The following is a 20,800-nucleotide window of genomic DNA, read 5'->3' on the forward strand; positions in this document are numbered from 1 at the left end:
CAGGCTTTTTATTTTAAAAGAGATTCCTTTGTGACACAGGCTTTTGCACCTGTTTTTCAGCATGTGCATTATATGCTGTATCAAAGTACTATTTCCTTTTCATGTATGGCGAACTGCTTTGGACGTGGCTTCCAGGAAGCCATTCTAGAGAGAGAAAAGACTGCACAGAGTCCTTTTAGTGCAGAAAGGACTTGATAAATGGACTCAAAACTTTCAGATTTGTTTTCACACAGTTAGCCACGGCACTGGTCACTCACAATCCTGGAAATCCTATTATTTAATTCTGTGCTTCTTTTCCAAAGTAAAACGTGCTGGTCAGCTGGGGAATAAGCACTGTGAATGATGAGGTTGGAAGCATTTAAACCTATTACTAGTACAGGTGACATCTTCAAGACTTCTGGAGAGGGCCAGGACTTTACTTTGTCATTTTTTCAAGGGTTTGAAAATGAACCAAGTATATTGTATTTGGAGTTATTCGTGCATTTCTTCTTCCCCTGGCAGAATACATTATGAACTATATAGATGATACTTCAGTTCCTGGGATAAACATAGGTAGTAAAAGCTTTCTCAGCTTCACCATTTTCATAAGCAGAATGTGAAATATAATTTTCATTAAACATAGTTATTCAACTGATCAGCATTAACAGTATCAAGTAAACCACGACACATCTGTGAAAAAGGTATTTACAAAGCAGGGTGTTGTACACAGACTGCCAACAGCCGAACCTCTCTGCTTCCAGGCTTAACAGTTCCTGAAAGCCTGGGAAAAGCTATCTTCTAAAATAATCTGAAATATCTAGGATGATTCTTGTGATAAATTTCTCTTTGTGCTTTTTAAAATGTCTTTCCTTCATTTAACACCTGTTTGAAATGATGGGCCTTTCTTAAGTGTCTGTTCCTTAGTGCAGAGGCCCGGACATAGCCCTAGGTTAGATCTTTCACACTTTCAGAAAATGAGTTTGTGTGTTGCACTCCAAAGTCCATGTAATCTCTTTAAAGTTCAGACAGGCATTTCCCCCCAAAGTTTTTGCTCCTATATCTTTCAGCCTTATGATTTCAACTCAGTGATTGTCTTCAAGTAATCGCTCAGAGAAGAGCTCGCTTCTTCTGGAGGCTCACAAATATTGAGCTCTGGTAGGAATCTCCTCTGTTGGGCCAGGTAGCTGCAGATACCTGCGGGCAGAGGTGAGAGCCCCTCTGAAATGGGGCTCTTACATTTCCAACAGCAGTGCAGTGCAGTGTTTGCTCCCGTAAAAAAGCTGTTAATTCAGTTAACAAACTTGCAGAGAGAAACCTCGTGAAGCAGAGAGAAAGCAAATAGTTTCTCTGGGTCTCTCAAAGGCTACTATTAGGTGTTTAACCTTTAATCAAAAGTATTTCAGAAGCAGTTTCGCAGTTTTACTTCTGAAAGGATTCACTTCAGTTTTATCTTTGCATAAATGAACGTCTCTTTTTCTAGACATCATTAAAGTATGATTTTATTTCCACAAATCTATAAATATCTGACTGGGAAGCCTGGCATCCCTTTTATCCTCTAGATGAATTCACATCCGACTGGACACCTCCTGTGCATGGGAGGCCCTGCTCTGCAAGGAGGGGTTGGACTGGCCGGTCTCCAGAGGCCCCTTCCAACCTCAGCCATCCTTGGATTTTGGGATGTCCTTAGTACACCACTTGGCCGGTTATGTCAGAAAATGCCCAGCTTTGTAGCTTTTGACCACTCTTTATCATCTTGTTATAATCTTATTCAGTTCTACCCTCCTCCGCATGTTTGTCTTGTTCTTTTTTAATTGTTTGCGTGGGTGATGCAAGACCACTGATCTGATGCTGAGATTTTGAGTATGCCTGATGCGCAGACAGCAGGATTGGTCATCATCCAGATAGGTAAGAAGAGAATCAGTCCTTGCAGTAGGTATCGTGTTGGGTTTTTTTTTAACATTTGCAATGGCACAATACTTTGACAGCAAGACAAAGTTGCTATGGAGGACTTGGAGTAGTGCAGTATGAACCTCCCTGTCCTATTTTACATATAGATTCTTTTTTACATAAATGTTTGGACCTGTAAAAGCATATGAGTAGGCTGGATCATTGGACTTAGGCTTGTCTTACAGACGTATGCCACTAGACCTGTCACTAAGAGAACATCTCTGGCTTCACAGGAAGGGACATGTACATTATATTTAGGACATCCATGAACCAGGGACTTAGCAAGTCCTTGCCTTTCGAAAAAGCCAGACATTTTGAAAACAAAACTATATGCCTTGTCATTGTGCAGACAGGAGCCAGCACACTGTTTTGGCAATGACTTACTCTTTTCTCCAAGCTGAAATTCACTGTGCTCTCTATTGCTGTCACATTTCTTTGATTTTTTTTTTTCCCCCCCTTCTCTATGGTGTCCTAAGTTTGTCTTGACATTTTTGCACCTGGTGGCAATAACGCTTCTTTTGTAGGTGATGTATTCTTTGGAGTAGCCTGGCATTATTCAGGTTGAGCAACCTGATCTAGTGAAAAATGTCCCTGCCCATGGCAGGGGGATTGGACAAGATGATCTTTAAAGGTCCCTTCATACCCAAACCATTCTGTGATTCTATGATTACTTCACAAATTCAGGTTTTATTCCCAAGTGTCCATGTATCCGCCCCCCCAGCATAAGTTTTTGCTTTCAAAATGTCAAAAAGGGTGAGAAATAGCCTTTGCCCCCTCCATAATGCCTAGCTTTTGAGACACAGATTAATGGGTACGAAGTTCAAAGTTGATAAAACAGGTGTTCAAATTCATCATCATATGCTCATTGCAAGCGCTCACAGAATTGACAGTTCTCTGTCACCAGTTCTCCAGTGATAAATATTCACTGAAATCTCTGATAACATTTGTCGTCAGCGTTGTCCATCAGTTTTTGTAATTTTAATCACAATATCTGCTTCCTCTTTTATACAGAATATTTCAAAAACCTTACTACATACCATACCAACAGCCTTTTCTATATGGTGTGAGCTCATGGTCCTTGCTTTGCATTTGCAGTCCCTGCAGCACTTGCTTGGGAACTGGGAATTTTTTGTCTTTTTTCTTAGCTTTTTGGGCCTGTCTGTCAGTCTCTGAGGAACTAAAACAGTGTTTGCGCTGTCTTTTATGCTATGCTCCTTTGATCTGTCCTTCAGTTTGATGTATCCAAGCATCAGGATAACCTAATTTTCTGGATGACGTTTTCTGTTCCTTGGAGGTAGTAAGGCTGAGGCCCTTGGTGGTTCTGGTAGCGATGGCTCCCAACCTTCCTCTCTGCCATCAAGATAAGGCTTGAAATTGGTCAGGAAAATGTAATCACACACAAACACACATGCACATATCCTATTTCTTCACGTTACCAAAAATTAGCTTTCCTTATCTGTGTCCAGCTTCCTTCCAGCCCGTAATGCTGGAGATTTTTTTCTTCTCTTTACTTTTTCGAGCTTGACACTCACAGCCGAGGTCTTTCTGCTGTAGTTGAACCACAAGTGACACTGTTGCATAAAATTGCTCTGATTGTGTTGGTATTTAAAGCCAGGGAAGAGCTTTAATTTTACAAAATCCCCTTCACTAAAATGCCACTAACAGCATTTCCCCAGGCTCATGTTACCAAGAGGATACAAACAGACACCACATGTTCTCACTTGTTTTTTTCGACTGGGGGAAACAAAAAAACCTGCCTTAATTCCCATAGTTTTAACCCTAAATGAGAAGAAATACTAAAGCTTTACTCCAGAGGAAAGCTGTAGTACTACATCTTGGACTGGAAAAGCAAATCGCAGAAGCTACAGACATATGTACCTTTCCTACAGTATTACATGAAAAATGCCCTCCAGGAGACGCAGAAACACTTTTTTCCTCCAAGAAAAATAAGATACCTTATGTATCCATGCCAAGAATAAAATTCACAAGAAGCAAATTTAAACTAACCTTTGAAAACTCTTAAAATACGGGCAGATTTGTACTATTTAAAAGGAAAATTTTAGTGTAGATGAACCTATAGCTTAATTAGTACACAACATTATGTTCTTATTCCTTAATAGCTGAAGTTACTCTGTTTACACAGACTGAATGACTGAAAACAAACCCTTGAAAGAGTGTTAATGACATTCACGATTCATATGAAGTATTATCCTGCCAAGATGAATTATGGCTTGAAGCTACTGGTTGTTAGTGAGGCAGACTATTCAACAGAAAAAAAGGTTAATATACATACATATGTATTCATCATATATACACATGCTTATCTGACACAGATACATGTATTTTTCAGCTTTGCATATATATGAATCCATTCATGTTCTCTTAAGTTCCTTCTGCTGTAAGGAACTGAGACAAAGAAATATTTTTTAATCCCTGTTTCAGCCACACTTCAAGATCTTTAGGTCTGGTTTTGATTCTTCAACACATCACAGACACTTCATATATGCAGTGTGTACAGTATATTCTGAACATACTCTTCTGGGATCAGTAAGAGGAGGCCAATATTTTAAAGCATTTTTTCCTATAAATATGTCCTTACAGGGACTTCTTTTGGTGCTAAATGTTAACCAAACATACATCACAAATCAGACCGTTACTGCATTTCTCAATGACCTTAAATCCAAAAGCATATGCCTTTGGCTTTCAAATTTGAAATGTTTCTGTGGTGATTAAAATTTTGATTTATTTTTATTTTTATGGTGTTTTTTAACAGGAATGGAACTGGTGATACTGCTATTTTTTACTGTATTATATAAGCTGCCTCCTCAGCCATGGCATTTTTTAACTATGGAAAGGATCAGTTCATTCTACCATATTTCCTTATTATTCCTTCGATAAATTTGTGTATACCTTAGAGTTTAGGATATTGCAGCTATAACAATTTTAAGGAAAACCAGTTAGTGTTAAATAATCTGCTGACCCACTGGGGGGTCTAACACTTTTGTGTTTTGCAGTTTTGCCAATCTCTGTGAGGCGTGTTAGCGTCCACCCCGGGGGAGAGGAGTTAGGCGATGCGTTGGGTTAGTGGCAGGGTCAGATGAGTCCCCTGGTTTTGGTGCAGTCGGGCCGGACGAACAGGCGCACCCTCCCCTCAAGGCACAGGCTGGGCATCCCTCCAGCACATAGCAATCTAATTATTTTTAATTTATTTACTTTGAACAAGAGAAACACTGCTGCTTTTGCGTCCTTCTTTTATCGAGGCATCAGATAGAACTTTGGGGTTTTTATTGTAAAATGTAGGGCTTTCATTTCTCCAAAAAGAAATAGCAAAAAGCTGGTTCCCAATAGACTCAGACAGTGGCCTTAGGGCTGCAGCCTCTGCCAGAGGCCTGGGACGGCGGGACGGGAGCACTAACACCTTCACTCGCTGAATTGCATTTGATGCTACTTGTTCACAGATCTAACGCTCGTCATTATCACGGTACCCATACCAAGGTGTCAGCTGCTAAGCACATTTCAGCACGGGTTTTCAGGTTGTCTTGGGGCCGCGCACGTGCAGGTTTGCACCCAAAGAGGGCTCTGAGCCCCGCCGAAGCTGGGCTTGGTGTCACCATCGGGGCCGGACGTTTCTATGGAGGAGAGAGGTGGAAGCTGGTGTCTGCAGCGCATTTGCAAACAGCTGCAGGGACTGAACCCTCGCTGCCTTCCCAGGGGCTGGGAAGTATTAGTATAGATGTAATCGAGCACTCGAACGCTGCTGCAGCCCCAGCAGAGTTAGCGATACTATTCTGCCTTTTAGAGGCTGCCAAACTATTGATGGCTGGCTTTGATGGGTGTTCAGGCTGGACCAGATGTGGTGTTGCACCCATATATAGGGCTCGAGTACCTTTTCATATGACATATTAAAATTAATATTAATTAAATATTAAATATGAATGTGTTAATAAAATTTAGATTCTTTAATTAGATAAATGTTTTTATGTTTGAAGACTAAATAAAAACTACACAAACCTTTAAATGACTGTTGAATAAGTCACAAAAAAGTTTGAAAATAATAATAAGGTATTTTCAAAACTGAGGCCTGTTCTATCCCTACAGTAACACAAAAGGTGTACAGACTTACAAATCTATCTAGGGGTGATGGAAAGGCACTGGGCATAGCACCTCAGGCTTCCAAAACTACATAAAAAATATAAAGGGAAACCAGAAGGTAGGCGTAAAATATTTATACATAGAATTTATGATAGCACAGGAGCTGTAGCAAGACTCTCTACATTTCTTACACAAGACCTGGAATGAACCTTAAGTAAAATATAACCTTAATTATATAAAGCAGAATGGCAAGGTTTCCATAAATTATCTTACATGAAAAACTTACAATAATGAAAATTACAGAGGCTCTCTCTCCCCCAGTCATGTATTATTTAAGGGCTATGCAGACATTATAACAGAGGTATCAACAGACCCATAAAGATGTTGTCTATTAAAAATGAATTTTTATTATATTTTTCATCCAATGTTGTCCCTTTAGCATTTTTTTTACCTATGTCTTTTAGATTTCTTAACATTGGAAGCTTTGCTTAAACTAGGTTTCTGTTCAAGGCAGAACATGCAGCTTATTTATGTGAAATGAGAGAAGAAGGGCCTTAACAGGTACACAGCTCTCCAGACTGGTTTTAACAGTGACTCACTGTGAGCTGAACCTCGCTGTGTTAAATACAGACATTGCCTTACATACACTAACACAAACCCAGCTTTTCTTATGCTTTCCAAAAGCAAATCCATGAAAGCCCCAAGATTTTGCTATTTCTACCCTCGAAGTCCCATTCACACACTTGGTGTGATGCTAACGTACATCTGTGTTACAAGATTGGGTTCTCAGAAGGCTTTTCCCAGAGGCAAAGAAATGTTGCGCACAATCTTTCACGCAAGTCTTTTATATCCCCGCAGTGGCACAGACTGAGCAGGGGACTCGTGCAGTCCTCGCAGCAGCATCTCCCTCCTGTCCTTCAGCCTCAGTGAAACAGTGAACAGTGCTGTCTGCCAGGTTTGAGAACTCTCCAGACAAGTTAGAGAGGGGAAAAAAATCTCAATATATATGAGAAAGTGTAGATTGTACTTGGGTAACTATATTTATTGTTTCATCAAAACATCTTATATCATTAGTTTCAAAATCAATATTGCCCTTTAGGAATGGACTTAACCCTGCTATGAGCTCCACAGAAGGTTACATCTCTCTCAGCCTGCCTGAGCATGACACTGCGGGTGCAGACCGGTGCTGAAGGAAGCAGCAGCAATGGCACTCGAGGCAGGGTCCCAGGTCACCAAGCAGCCAGTCACTCAGCGTAGTGGTGTATCTGCGGATATGACTCAGCTCTAATAGCCCTGGAGACATTTCCAGCTTTTACAGCTCCACAGAGGGCTGGGGAGGCGCAGAGCTCGCTCGGGCAGGCAGATCTGGAAACAGAAGAGCATATAGCACAAAGGAGCGCTGTTATAGCCATACATCCCCTGCCTTGCTGGGCAGGCTGAGCCCTTCTCCACCATGTAGCCATCAGCACGAGAAAATAGCATTGCCAATGAAATAAATGCTACCACACACCAGGCTGTCCCCGGTAAAATATTTTGTCAAGTAATTGTTGCGGTAACGGAGGGTTTCAGGACGCAGCTAGCTCATTCTCCCCTTGTAGTCAGAAAGGGGGTCAAGATGTTGAAATGAATGGTTCTGACAACATGTAGGAACGTATGTCTCACCAGACAGCCACACAGTTCAGATGCTGAGCTTCCACTGATGGGAAATCAGAGGCATGTGTGTGCATGTGTGTGTGTGATTTTCTGCATACACTTAGCAAAATGAACCACTCTAGACATTTTTTTTCATATCAGAAATTGGACCCAAGTCCAAGTTTACTGCTGTCAGGTAGCTGTGACAGCACCATGCCTGCTCCCGTGGACATCTCCCCTCACACAGTCAAAGTCTTCACAGAAATGTGTCCTTTTTTTCTCTTCCTGGGAAGGACTTCATGTCCTCCTTCCTTTCTAGAACAGGACTCTGTTACAAGCTTGCTGATGTAGCAGTGTCATAAGGGGAGCAATGTGACATAAATTGAGAGTGCTTTAGCTCTTCCTACAAGAGTTCCTATGAGTGACAATTACTCCAGCAGAACTATAGTTTTCCTAGGACTACTTACTCTGCTCTGACAGCACCAGAATAGGCTATCATGGCAGAAGTGAATTTTGCCAGATTATTAGTGTCCGCACACTGTAGGAATAGTGCGCAGTACAGGACGTTTTCTCAATAAAGTCTTTGAAGTACAGGTTCTCTTAGAGTTGTTTCTTCTGCCTCTCTTTCAGAAGCACAAAATGTCCTCACGTAGATAGTTCAGTGCAGAATGTGTCTGAGGGAAGGAGGGTCAGCATCTTTGCAGGTATCTAAGACTTTCTATACTTCTCTTTCCTAATTACTATTTTCTTGATGATCTTTTCACTGCAGTTGAAAGTCTTGGTCCTATTTAGCTTGGTTCACACCTGTCACGATGCCCAGTCATTTTCCAGTGACTGTTCCACTGGTGAAATTCATCATTTCCCCAATGAGTCATGACCAAAGTAGAACTGATAGAGAAAAACAAGGAAAAGAGTTAATCAAATAAATAGAAAATGCATTAGGAATATAGCCACAACATCACAGACAGAGCTCTGATTGTACGCTAAACTGGAAAGCTGTTTCATGATTATATTTATATTTCTAGCATCACAATGATTCATTGTTGTTGCTGTAGTGTTACCCCCTCTTTCTACCCACTTCCTCTTTGTGGGAAAGTCAGGAGCAGTGAACTGCACACATTCAGAAAGGAAATGAAACCTCTCAGAAAAGAGAGATATTTTGCAGAACAATAGAAAGACCAAATCTCATGATTCAAAATTAACTGTAAAATCTGTATGTCTGGTCCTAGTCTTCCTACACACACCTTATATTCAGCGCTCCAGGCTTCATTCACGGGGGTTTAGGATTGATGAACTGTTTCTCACACTCTTTCACAGCCTCAAGCATACCAGGAAATGAAAACTGAAGGTTTAATTAATGTAACCTGTGAACGTCAGGACATCCAGAATTAAAACACATGCTGAACCGTGTACCACCAGGCAGAGGGAGATGAGTGTGGGTAATGATCCAGGAGAAACGCTTAGAGCAATTGCACTGGAGTAGTTTACAACAGAAAAGATTAAATGACCTAATACTGGCCTGGAGTAGGCAGCTGGGTTCCCTGAGGCCATGTGTTGTGCCCTTTGGCCTCCCAAGGACATGCCAGGACGTGGGTGGCATGAGTCCCCTGGGCCGTGCCCCCTTGGCTGTGTCTGGGGAACGGGATGTGACGGGGCCGGGGGACCCTGGCAAAGTGAGAACAGCTGGGTGGGACGGCTGCACAGCCTCGTCTCGGGGGTCTGGCTTTTGCAGGCTGGTGCTTGTTTTAATTCAGCTTTTCTAGATTTTCAGAGGCTGATAAATCAGAGCATTGAGGAAAGAAAATAGAGAAACTAGATTTTTTTTGTAGAGTTGATTAATTGTAGAAAGTTGTAGAGTTGATTAATTACGGAAAGTTGTTGCCTGTTTCCTCTTGTTAGATTTCAATGTAAACATGTTAATGTTAGATTGAGATCAATATTTGCTTAATGTTAGTGACAATGTTAGTCAATATTTACCTTCTATCGGAGGATTCTGCTTTAGGAGAACTTCCTGTTGGACCTCAGTCCTTCTTATCAAACTGACTATTGCTAAGAATTACAGCTGCTTGCTTTTCTTTGGTTATACTCAGTACTTCCTTCAGGAAATCATGAAGCATGATTATATCACACTGTCGATGTGTTTACACTTTGTAATTGTTCTTTTGTATAAGTAACCTATATCCTTTTGGAATATGCATACAATATAACCTGAACATACAGGTGGATTTTAGAGCACTTCGCAATAACAACCTCTGAGAGAGAAGTTTTGCTGCCAAGACAAAATTGTTTTGCGTAGGAGGTGTGCAGTGCTTTAGAAAACTTTTACTGACTCCGCTTGGAGTTTAAATTCCTTCCAACTTCTGAAAATGTAGCTCTGCTACAGAGAAATTCAGAATTAGTATGAATATTCAGCAAACAAATCTGACTCCTTGCTTAAGCAGCATGTGGCAAAAAACCCACAATAGTTGAAGGAAAATTGAAACTACAAGGGATGTAGTTGCTCAGTTCAGCTGAATATTAGGAAAGATAATACCAGGTTATAGTAATCAATGGATCGTGGGACACAGGCAAATCAGTATCACACTGATTTCAGAATAGAAATCTGAAATTTTTACTAAGGAGGCCTTCTTCATTGCTGGGCTGGTAAAGTTAGGGTTTGTCATGCATATCTATCAATGGTGATAATATAGTGCCATATCCGCAGACATATCTAACAAATCAACTGAAACACTTTTCAGTACCTTAAAAACATTCAATCTTCTGAACTCAAAATGATCTGATTCCCACTTGATTAACTATAATCTTGATTTCTGCTTGAAATAACTCTTTTTCAAGAAATGACACCCAACTTGTAAGATAAAGTTCACTAAATTTCATCAGCATTCTCTCATACCATAAAAAATTATCACTAGCATTTTATTCCTGCAGTTGTTTCCTGGTTTTATTTCTTCACCTCAAGAAGCAATCTTGTGTTTTCAAATAATCTCCAAGTGTCAGCCACTGCTTTTATTTCCTCTTTTATATGATTTCATTCTGTATTTGCTTCCCAGTCTGCCAATTTAACTTCTTGCTCTTTCACTCTTACGCTGCGTGGATCAGACTGATTCTCTAATTGCTCGCTGTCACTTCCCTTCTATATATTTGACTGTGGGTTTCTCCTCTACTTCTCCTATTTGAGTAATTTCTTTCAAACTGCTAGGACTGAAGTTTTTCATGCAGGACTTCTAAAAGAACTCAAACATGAAACTGCTGCTTAACTAAGTGTGGTTTATAGCCTAAAATCAGTTTTGGTGCAGGGAGAAGAAATGATAGCAAATGTAACAACAATTTGTAGAAAAGGTGGCAAAAATGTTCCTGGAAACCATAAGCCAGTAAGTCTGTCTTCCATAGGGGCAGACAAGAATATAATTAGTCGGGACATTCAAAAAGGTGATACAGCTTTTGCAGAGGGAAGTTACGTCGCACAAAAATAACAGTGTACCTGGACATTCAAAAAGCCTTTTCACAAACGTCCTTGTCAAAACCTCTAAAGAAATAAAACTCTAATGGGATGAAAAGTGGAGTCTGATCATTGATAAATAACTGTTGAAAAAGAATAGAAGAAAAGTCTAGGTATCAATAGTCAGTTTTCAAAATGGAAGCACACTGACAACAGGGTCTCTGAGGCTCTTTGCTGACACCTGCACATTTCAACAGTCATAAACAATGTAAGAAAAGAGGTAAATAAATAGATAACATTTCCTTAGGACAGAGAAGTATTCAGGATAGTCAGTTATAAACCTGACTGTAATGAACTGTAGAAGAATCTCGTATTACTGAATAACTAAGTAAAAAAACAGATGAAATTCAGTGGTGACAAATGCAAAGTAATGCACATGGAAAAAGATAGATATAATTACAGCCAGACATTGAAGAGCTCCAAGACAGCCATCACCTGCTGAGAAAGAGAGCTATGGATAGGTTGCTGAAAATATCAGTTCAGTGGTCAATAGCAAGTAAAAAGGCAAACAGGAATTCCTATGAAAAAGAGAGCAGAGCACAACAGATCAGTATGCCCTGCATCAATTCACAGGACTTTCGCATTGCAAATACTGTATAGAGTTCTGGTCCTGCTCCTTTATCTTTGAAAGACTCTATTAAGGTAGAAAAGAAACAAGAAAGGTAATAGGGCTGGTTAGAAGTATGTCTTAGCAGACTGAAAACTAGAGACTAAATGTTATAGACCACCTCAGACTGGCGAAGAAATGAGAAAGAAGAAAATAATAGAAGTCTACAAAATCAGAAGGGGGAAGGTGAAGGGAGAATGTGCGTGGAGAATGATGATCGCTACAGCTAACTGCAAAAAGTGGGAAGCCTGAAATGAATTGTCAGGCAGCAGGTTAGACAAAGACTTCTTTTCCACAAAGCATAATTACATTGGGGAACTTACTGCCTCAGGTTTAATGGAGACCAACACTATAAATGATTTGAAAAAGTATTTTACAAGATTGATGATGGAATTATTAAACGTGATGTCCTCAAAGCCTCTAAACTGCTGACTTCTGCGAGCTGGGAGGATATCCCAGGGAAGGATCACTCTGTTCATATTTTCTTCCCTGTTCACACTTTCTTTTATCTTTTCACTGTCAAAGACGGCGGTCTGACCCGGTATGGTGATGCTGTGTCCTTGCAGCTTGGTCCTGCTCACCTGAAGTCTCTAATCCCAGGGCAGCTGACACCCCTCAGCTGGCATGTGGGTGACCACCTCCTGCAGTAGGTGGAAAGCAAAAATATGGCAATTGCTTCTAAACCCATCATTTTTGCTGTAAGAAAAGCCAAGCAACTAGGAAGGCTTAGTTACACAACTGTAGTGTGTATTTGGATGGTTGATTTGACAATGACAATACCAAGAGCTACATTTTCTGATAAACATGACTTGCAGCTGTGAAAGATGTGTAGGTCCAGTTTGTGAATAAACCTGATCTTATAATTACAGTGGAGAAATACTTGCATGTGACACTCTTAGCTATCTCAAGAAGACAGCAAAAATGAACTCACAAGTCTATATGCACAGTCTTTTCTCTAGCGTCTGCAGGAGTCATTGAAGTTATAAGGACTCTGCCTTTGGTTAACATTTTAAGGGATTGGAAATGAAAAGTCTGCTGTTTGTAAGGCTGTACTCTCTGTTATGAAGAGAGGGCAGCTCAGGGGCAGTTCTGCCTGTACAGGTCACGGGCATGGAAATGGAGGCTGCTGGCCCAGTTCTGGGGTACCCCAACAGGAAACAGGGGAAGCGCGATTCTCCTGGGATGGTGCAGGGACTGGAGAAAGACACCAGGCAGAGCAATAGGTGTCCTACCATTGTGCCAAGACTTCAAACTGACATATTTCAGCTGCAAAATTAAATATTTTGGATTAAAAATGCTGCCTCAATCAAGCATGTCAATAGTAATTCAGATACCTCATGGCTTGTTCCTCTCTGGTTCAGTTTGTCAGGTAGGCAGCATCTCATGTGGCATGTCAGGGAAACCCTCAGCTGCTATGGAGAGACCTGCCAGGCATTTTTTCACATTACATTTTTGCAAAAAGAATTAAATGCTGCAATATTTCAGTTTTTAAATGCTGTAGCGGCACCCCAGATTCCATTCTCCCTTTCTATAATGGAAGGAAAAAAAGGCATTTTACAAGCAAAGTAGGGAATCCACGTTTTTTAGTCCCTTGCCCTATAGAGTATCTGAAGCAGAAGAGAGGGGATAAATGTTTTTGCTAGTGTCTCATCAATCTTCTGGAAAATATATGGTGAGGCACTAATGCTGTGTCTTGGTGGGGGAACACAGGTGCACTTTGCAGCTACCAGGTCCAGGTGCATGTCCCAGGTTCACGTGGAGATGTCACCCGGCTCTGCAACAGCCTTCGCTCACGTCTCTTCACACAAAAGAGCCACTACAAGCCCTGACCGGGTCCAGGATGCAGAGGGAACGTATGGAGATACGTCCATACTGCCAGGACTTATGGAGATACCTGCCCCCAGGACAGGCATTGCTGTGCTAAGCGTTGTCTTTGCTTTCAGAGAGAACAGCTCACGGCTCCTCTGATGCTCGAGCAATGTGTATGATCCCAGCACGCAGACAACAGGCTTCTTTCAGTGTCCTTAGGTTAAAGGGGAGAGCTTTGGTGGGAGAGCTTTCACTGACCTCATGAAAGAATTGACTTATCCATAGATCCTCTGTGTTTGCACAGCACAAGATCATCAGTAATTTTACTAAAACAAGAGCAAATTCTATTGCCGTACCTTTTTGCCAATGAACAAGCCGTATTTTTCCTTACAGAAATTTTGGGGAAAAAAGAGGCAGATCCCACCAAGGATAACAATTTACTTCCAGCTAGTGTTTGCAGGGCTCCTGTATGAAAAGCGTTTTTGAAATAATTCACTTTTTAGCAGAGATTAATGAGCAGTGCATTTCTAGTTTGATGGCCAGCAGGAAAAAAATAGGAAAAAAACTTAACCTGAAGTTGTATAGGAACAGATTTTTTTTAAGTCTTTCAGAAGGATAAAATATAATGAAATTTTGATAGGTTTGATTTGATCATTAGTGAAATGTTGTGTTACGTTTTAAGATTATGAAACTTTTAAAAATCTGAAAGATTTTTCAAAGTATTTTTTCCATTCTTTTTACTTTTAACTGTATTTTTTTTAACCAAAAGGTGATTGATATTTTGAAACTAAAAGTTTTATCACAAAAATGCCCAAAGAGAACATTTCCTTTCATTTCAACTGTTTCAGCCTTTTACAGTTTTGCCCTCCTGCATTTCTTGGCTGAAACATCACCAGATTTACTTGGATTTATAAATATTTCAAGCACTCCAAGAGTCCATTTGGAGAAAAATGTACTTACTGTCAAACAAGTCCTACTCTATAGTACAGCATCCCAAATTAATCCCAAGTATAATACTGCGATGGTCAAAGTTAACTAGGAATAGTGTGGCCCAATACATGGAAATACAAGGCATTTCAAGAATTGAAATTATTTCTGGAACTAAAAGCTTATAGCTTATTTTTGACAAATGATCTTTGAAGGAAAATATTTGTTAATATCTTTATACTGCTTTTAGGTTTTCCATTTTAGTGCTTCTTTGGAAATGTTAGTATTGATTGCTATATATTGAGATTTGTAAATAGAAAAATGAACAAAAATATTACATTTACTCCAGGATGTCAAAACAGTGCCCCTGCTGAAGAGGAGGAGCTGACAAGGGGCAGAGTTGCAGTCAGAGCCTCACTGCCTCTCTGGATCAATGCTCTGCATCTTTTGGTGTTTGTAGTTCACCATGCATTTCCTGTCATGCCTGTTTGGTGCCTTTGTAAAGCCTTTGCTAGTGAGTTTTTACCCACGCAGATCTGAACTCTGAGATAAAATCCAGTTGACTAAACACACAAACCTGAGGAGCTCAGGCTTTAGCCATGATGCCAGTGGCAGGATCCCGAGGGGGGCCTGCAGGAAGCAGCCCAAAGGCGTAATGCCATGCTGGAGGTGTGAGCCTGAACTACATTTCTCTTCCCAGGGCATTTGCTTTATGCTTTGAAGAGATGCATGCCGCTCCCCGCTGCCCTTCACCCTGTGCCAGAGGCTCCCCACCTTTCCGCCTCTGCCCAGCCTGCAGCCACTTCTCTTCCTCAAAGAGCAGGGCGGGCCAGGGATGCAGCAGCCCCTCACCTCCCTCCCCGCCGGCTGCTTTGGACAGATCCCACCAGCTGCAGAGAGGTTCCCCTCGTCCATCAGTCTTTACGTGTCTGTCCACAGGGTGGAGGTCATGACTTGCATATAAGCCAGACTGCACAGAAAATAAGCATCAAAACTGGAATTATAGGGGGATCAGGTCATGGAGCAGAAGGGGAAGGTAGAAAGCAAGTGGAAATATTTGTGTGCCAAGGGGAACAATGGCAAAAAGTTCTTGTCACGAAGAACGTTTTGTCTGTGTGGTTTGTCTCATGGTGCTGTTCCCCACGGCACAGAGCTGCAATCCGGCTCTCTCTAGCACAGAAATTTGATGAGGAGGCTTGTGCCTCCTGTAGGTCCTCTGGATGCTGTGGTTTGGCTGTGGATGCAGGCGAAGATGCAGCAACCCTCGAGAGCCCACACTTGGGCCTGTCGTTCAGAGGGGGTCATGCTGGAGGGGTGAAGGCAAGGGCTGTCACTTAACTGTGCGAGGCAGGAGCAGTGTTAGAGAGGAATCTGTGCTGGTAGCAGGTTTCCAGTGAAGGGGGGATGAGTGCAATCCAGCGCTGTTGGAAACATGGTCTCTTCACGCTGTAGTTGTCTGTCTTCCAAGCACAAGCGTATCACACTGAATATGATTTCCCTTATTTCCCAGAGCCTAATGTCTTTATTTCATAATTAGCATCTCACAATTACAAAGAGAGGGAAACAAATAACAGTGTCTCTTATCCAACATGATTTTTCTGTCCTCTCAGCAAGATTGTTTTGGCTTAATTGATCAGTTATGTAATCCCTTATTAATCCTAATAAAACAGCAGCAAAGTTATTTATCATGAATACTACTCGAATTCTGATTCTGGAGGAAATGCTGGCATGACTTTTCTTCCCCTTACTGCTGGGACAAGGTCAAGCACAAGTAGGTAACAGTTTGGGGGAGTGTCTCCACTTTTTTCCAGAGCTGATGTGTGCCATGGGGATTTGCTGCCAGTTCTTTCTGTGACAAAACTCCTGACGTGGTAACTACAGGTTTATTTTTTTCAACTGTTCTGTTTTGTCTTCCAGGGTTTGGCATGACCACCCCAGCCACTGTCGGAGGCAAAATCTTTCTGATATTTTACGGCCTTATAGGATGTGCAGGGACCATTTTGTTCTTCAACCTGTTCCTGGAGCGCTTGATCACTGTCATAGCCTATGTCATGAAGTCCTGCCATGAAAGACAGCTGAGGAGGAAAGGGGTCCTCCCTCACAACGGCCGGCGGGGCTCAGGGACCTCCGAGGTGGACAGCCTGGCGGGCTGGAAGCCCTCCGTGTACTACGTCATGCTGATTTTATGTGTAGCATCACTCATCATTTCCTGCTGTGCCTCTGCAATGTACACACCGATTGAAGGGTGGAGTTATTTTGACTCACTTTACTTCTGCTTCGTGGCCTTCAGCACCATTGGTTTCGGTGATCTGGTCAGTAGCCAGAACATCAAGTATGAGAGCCAAGGCCTTTACCGCTTTGGCAATTTTGTCTTCATACTCATGGGGGTGTGCTGCATCTATTCCTTATTTAACGTGATCTCTATTGTCATCAAACAATCCATAAACTGGATATTAAAGAAGCTGGACTGCAGGTGCTGCCACAGATGCCAAAGAAAATTATTTCATTCACGGAGGAACGTGGTAATGCCAGGAAATGTGCGCAGCCGGAGAAACATCTCCATCGAGACTGACGTTGTCAATGAGAGTGACACAGACGGACGCCGGCTGTCAGGCGAGATGATCTCCATGAAAGACTTCCTGGCCTCCAATAAAGTCTCACTGGCCATCATGCAGAAACAGCTGTCGGAAACTGCTAATGGCTATCCGAGGCAAATGAGCTCTAATTCAAAGCAAAATGGATTCTCTGGTGGGGTTGGAGCCCTAGCAATTATGAATAACAGACTGGCAGAGACAAGTGTGGATAGGTAAAATAATAACAGTAATAACAGTGAAACAGTGTGAACCATTTCAACAAGTATAGAAACAACATGAATCAAGTGGAAATAGCTAGGGGGAGGTTTCGCCATGGGGTGGGATGGATGTCAACGGCATACCTCCTGTTGGAAGACCTCTGACACTTTTTTGGGGCTGTCACTTAATGTCTTTGCTCTTTGAATTGCGCCACTCTCAGCCTTCCTTCTTCCCCTTCCTTCTGTTCCTCAAACAGGTCACTGCAGGAGAAATTTAGTTTAGCCTTCAGATCAATTTTCCATGTCCTGTTCTCCTCCATTTCTGTGAAATACAGATTTCAGGATAAGAAATCTGTGGTATGGCAAGAAACCAAGTGTGTCTACTGAACACTTTCTTAATTCAAAGATTGTTCTGAGCTTTCTGTCTTACTCTCGTCGTACCTGTTTTCTAAAAGTAGCTTATCTGAGACCAAAAAAGGAATCAGCCTTTCTCTGTGATACTGCAGATCTAATTTAATGGAATTAAAAAACCCAATCTATTTTCTTTTATATATCACTTCTTAAATGTATTCCTATTGTGAAACAGCTAGGCTTGAAAAGCCAACTTCTGCTGCCATTAATATTTGTGTAAATCTGGTGTAATTCTGTGAAAGTTGGTAGGCCTACTCTGGAGCTATTGTGATGTGAATGAGAAGAGAATTTGGCCTTTAGAATTTAATTTAGTCTTCCCTTTAAAAGGATACTGTCAAAAGTGATAGAATAAAAATTTATCCTACTTTTGTTTTCTTCTCTCCATTTGCAAAACGTGATTTTTTTCTAGGCTACTTTTTCTTCTAGAATTGAATCACTGTGGCTTTCTGTTTGAAAAATCAAATTAAATTGAAAACTGCCATGCTGACGAGTTGTATGAATTATTCCACAATAACAATCAGAGACTTTTCCAAATTTCTATTCATATTATGCTCAATTGTGACTGATGGAATTGAGCATCAGCATTATGTAATGCAACTGGTAACTGAGTTTACACAACAGGCTTTAGTATGCAATTAGATTGCCATGCCAACATTCAGTGTATTATTATAAGCCAAAATCACTTTGGCAGTGTCCTTTTTACCTTTCATGTAATCCTGTCATTCTTTACCTGTTTTTCTGGCTTTTGGTGATGACAATGACAGGGTCTTGATTAGGGAAATAGAAAATGTTTAACTCCTCATTTTTCTCAATGAAATGCTCCGAGTGTTCATTATGACTAGAAAGGAGACTTCAATGAGAAGAATAATAACGAGAAGAATATGAAAACAGGAAGCAAGGTGATCTTTAATGACAGTGAAATCATGCTTTGTATTAGATAACTGGAGAAATAAGGGATTAAATTAACATAAAGTCTAGCAAGAATTTAAGGAAGACTGGGCTGAATTCCTGATTCTCCTTTAACCATGCAATGCATTAAAGCTAAACCGTATATGAGAGTGTAAATAAGCAAAATTGGTCACAAAGGACCTGATCCAATTCCTCCTGAAGAGAACAGTACATGCATCAGGATTAAATGTTTTCTCACAGCTAGAAAACCTTGCAGAATACTACAATTTTAGGTGTTTTAAAACACCAGTATGCAGTTCTTAATTTCTCTCATTCAGAACAATGCAGATAGCCTCTTCAGTTTAATTTGTAATAGGAATTAATATCATATCCTTCTTCTTCATTCTGGCCGAAAGTTCTTTTATTTAGGTTCCTAATACTGTAGGATAATATTTTAATACTCATTTTAAGCAGTATTTTAATTTGAAAACAAAAACATACCTCTTGGAATCCTTTCATATAATAAAGTAAAACCAGATATTAGATTAAACAACTGTACTTAACTAGCGAAAAGTATTGCAAGCTCTTTTTGACATATTACAGCTAAAATGTCCTGATTAATACTCAAATCCTGCTATCCTTAGTTACAAGGAGAGCTTCAAGCTGGAGCCATTAGTCCAAATTCTGATATCAACTCAGCTGTGCAGCAGTGGAATATCCCTAATAGTATCCCTTCATATTTGCATCCATGTAAAATCCAAATCAGCTCCCAAACCCCAACTTTGGTGAGAAAAGCAGTCTGACTTGTTTCGGGGGGGGGGAGGGGGGAATGTATTAGCAAAATTTGCCACTGAATTATTTTCGATGATACTATAGTACCCAAGATCCATTACATTGCTACACTTTTTTTTTTCTCCCAAGACCTTCTTTGTCTCAACCTCACTGAATAAAAATACTTGGGTATAAAAAAAGAAAAGTACTGCTCTGAATTCTTTCCAAATTCATTCAGCAATGCCTCTGTCACTGCCTGTAACCCCAAGATCTCGTTGTTACGGAAGCGTTCCTCATGCTGCCAACTAGCAGAAATCATTTAGGACTTGACTCGTTGCTTAATCAGGAGAGCATTCTGGGCAGAACAGCCAGAGTCTTGAAAACTGCAGCTTACTTCTCCATTTATGACGGTTAGTAACTTAGCTGGAAATGTCAGATTTTGCTGAGCACTGAACACAGGAGAAGTTACTCAATGCTACTCCCTTTTCCAGATGATTGAGGCAATGCACGTTATCGTCTTAGACAAACAACCAAAACATGCGAGTTTCTTTAGTTCATTTATTATATACTTCTGTCTCATCGTTAATGAAGGATCTGGCTTCCATATAGGATTTTCACTCAAATCCTTCCATATCTAATTAGCTTTCAAAATTTGGTTCTGGAAGTCTAAACACAGGGCAATATTCTTAGCAAAAAGGTGAGAAAGCAAACAGAAGGAGAGAAAAACATATATACACTGATGGAAATAGATAAAACATTGCAATCTGTATAGTCAATTCAACAGATTATTTAGCTTTTGGAATACAACACATCCTGGTAGCAGATCATTAAGATGGTCTTCAGATGGTTTCAACTGCTCCCAAGACATGAGACAGTTACATTGCTCCTTTCCATTCTTTGTGATACCAAGCCTCTTTGTGATACCCATCACCACAGAGGAATCTTTATCAGCTATTTTCAATAGATCTGAAAACATCTATGGTTATGAAAGCAAGGGACTAATACGTAGTCTTGATCAAACAGATTGGGCAAGGCTTTATGAGATCTTTGGTGTACGCCAGCTCTGCCTTTGGTGATCAGTCCTGACCTTCTACTCTCTCAAGCACTGGCTTCCTCATGACCTGAGCCTGCCAGTTGCAAGGCTCTCTGCAGCAGTTTTGTGGTCTGACTTCATGTCCACTGAAGATAAAGAGGGAATAAGTGCACTAATTTTGTATAATCATCTCTGTTCAGATGTGAATTGCCGTTTCAGAGATGAAGGACCAGTACATTCTGTGACCGTGCCATCTTGTATCATGATGTCATCCTGTCCACAAAAGACCTCTGACTTTGTCATTGAGTTCCCCCTCTAGAAGCCACACTGAACATTGAATGAGGTAGCTTTACCTAGGAGACCAGTAGAATTCTTAGACAATATCTGGGGATAAATAAGAAGACTTTTAAGATC

General features: G+C 40.8%; 1 protein-coding gene across 1 annotated transcript in view; it reads left to right on the forward strand.

Moving 5' to 3' along the window:
* KCNK13 (potassium two pore domain channel subfamily K member 13) overlaps positions 1-19,538 on the forward strand; it is a 74,599-nt gene extending 55,061 nt beyond the window's left edge. Inside the window, exon 2 of the mRNA XM_076345264.1 lies at positions 16,410-19,538. Within this exon, the coding sequence (XP_076201379.1) occupies positions 16,410-17,302 (893 nt within the window). The 3' untranslated portion in view covers positions 17,303-19,538. The remainder of the gene's footprint in view (positions 1-16,409) is intronic.
* Positions 19,539-20,800: the final 1,262 nt, after the last annotated feature.

Source organism: Aptenodytes patagonicus, chromosome 7 (genome assembly GCF_965638725.1).
Source record: "Aptenodytes patagonicus chromosome 7, bAptPat1.pri.cur, whole genome shotgun sequence".
Classification (NCBI taxonomy): domain Eukaryota; kingdom Metazoa; phylum Chordata; class Aves; order Sphenisciformes; family Spheniscidae; genus Aptenodytes; species Aptenodytes patagonicus.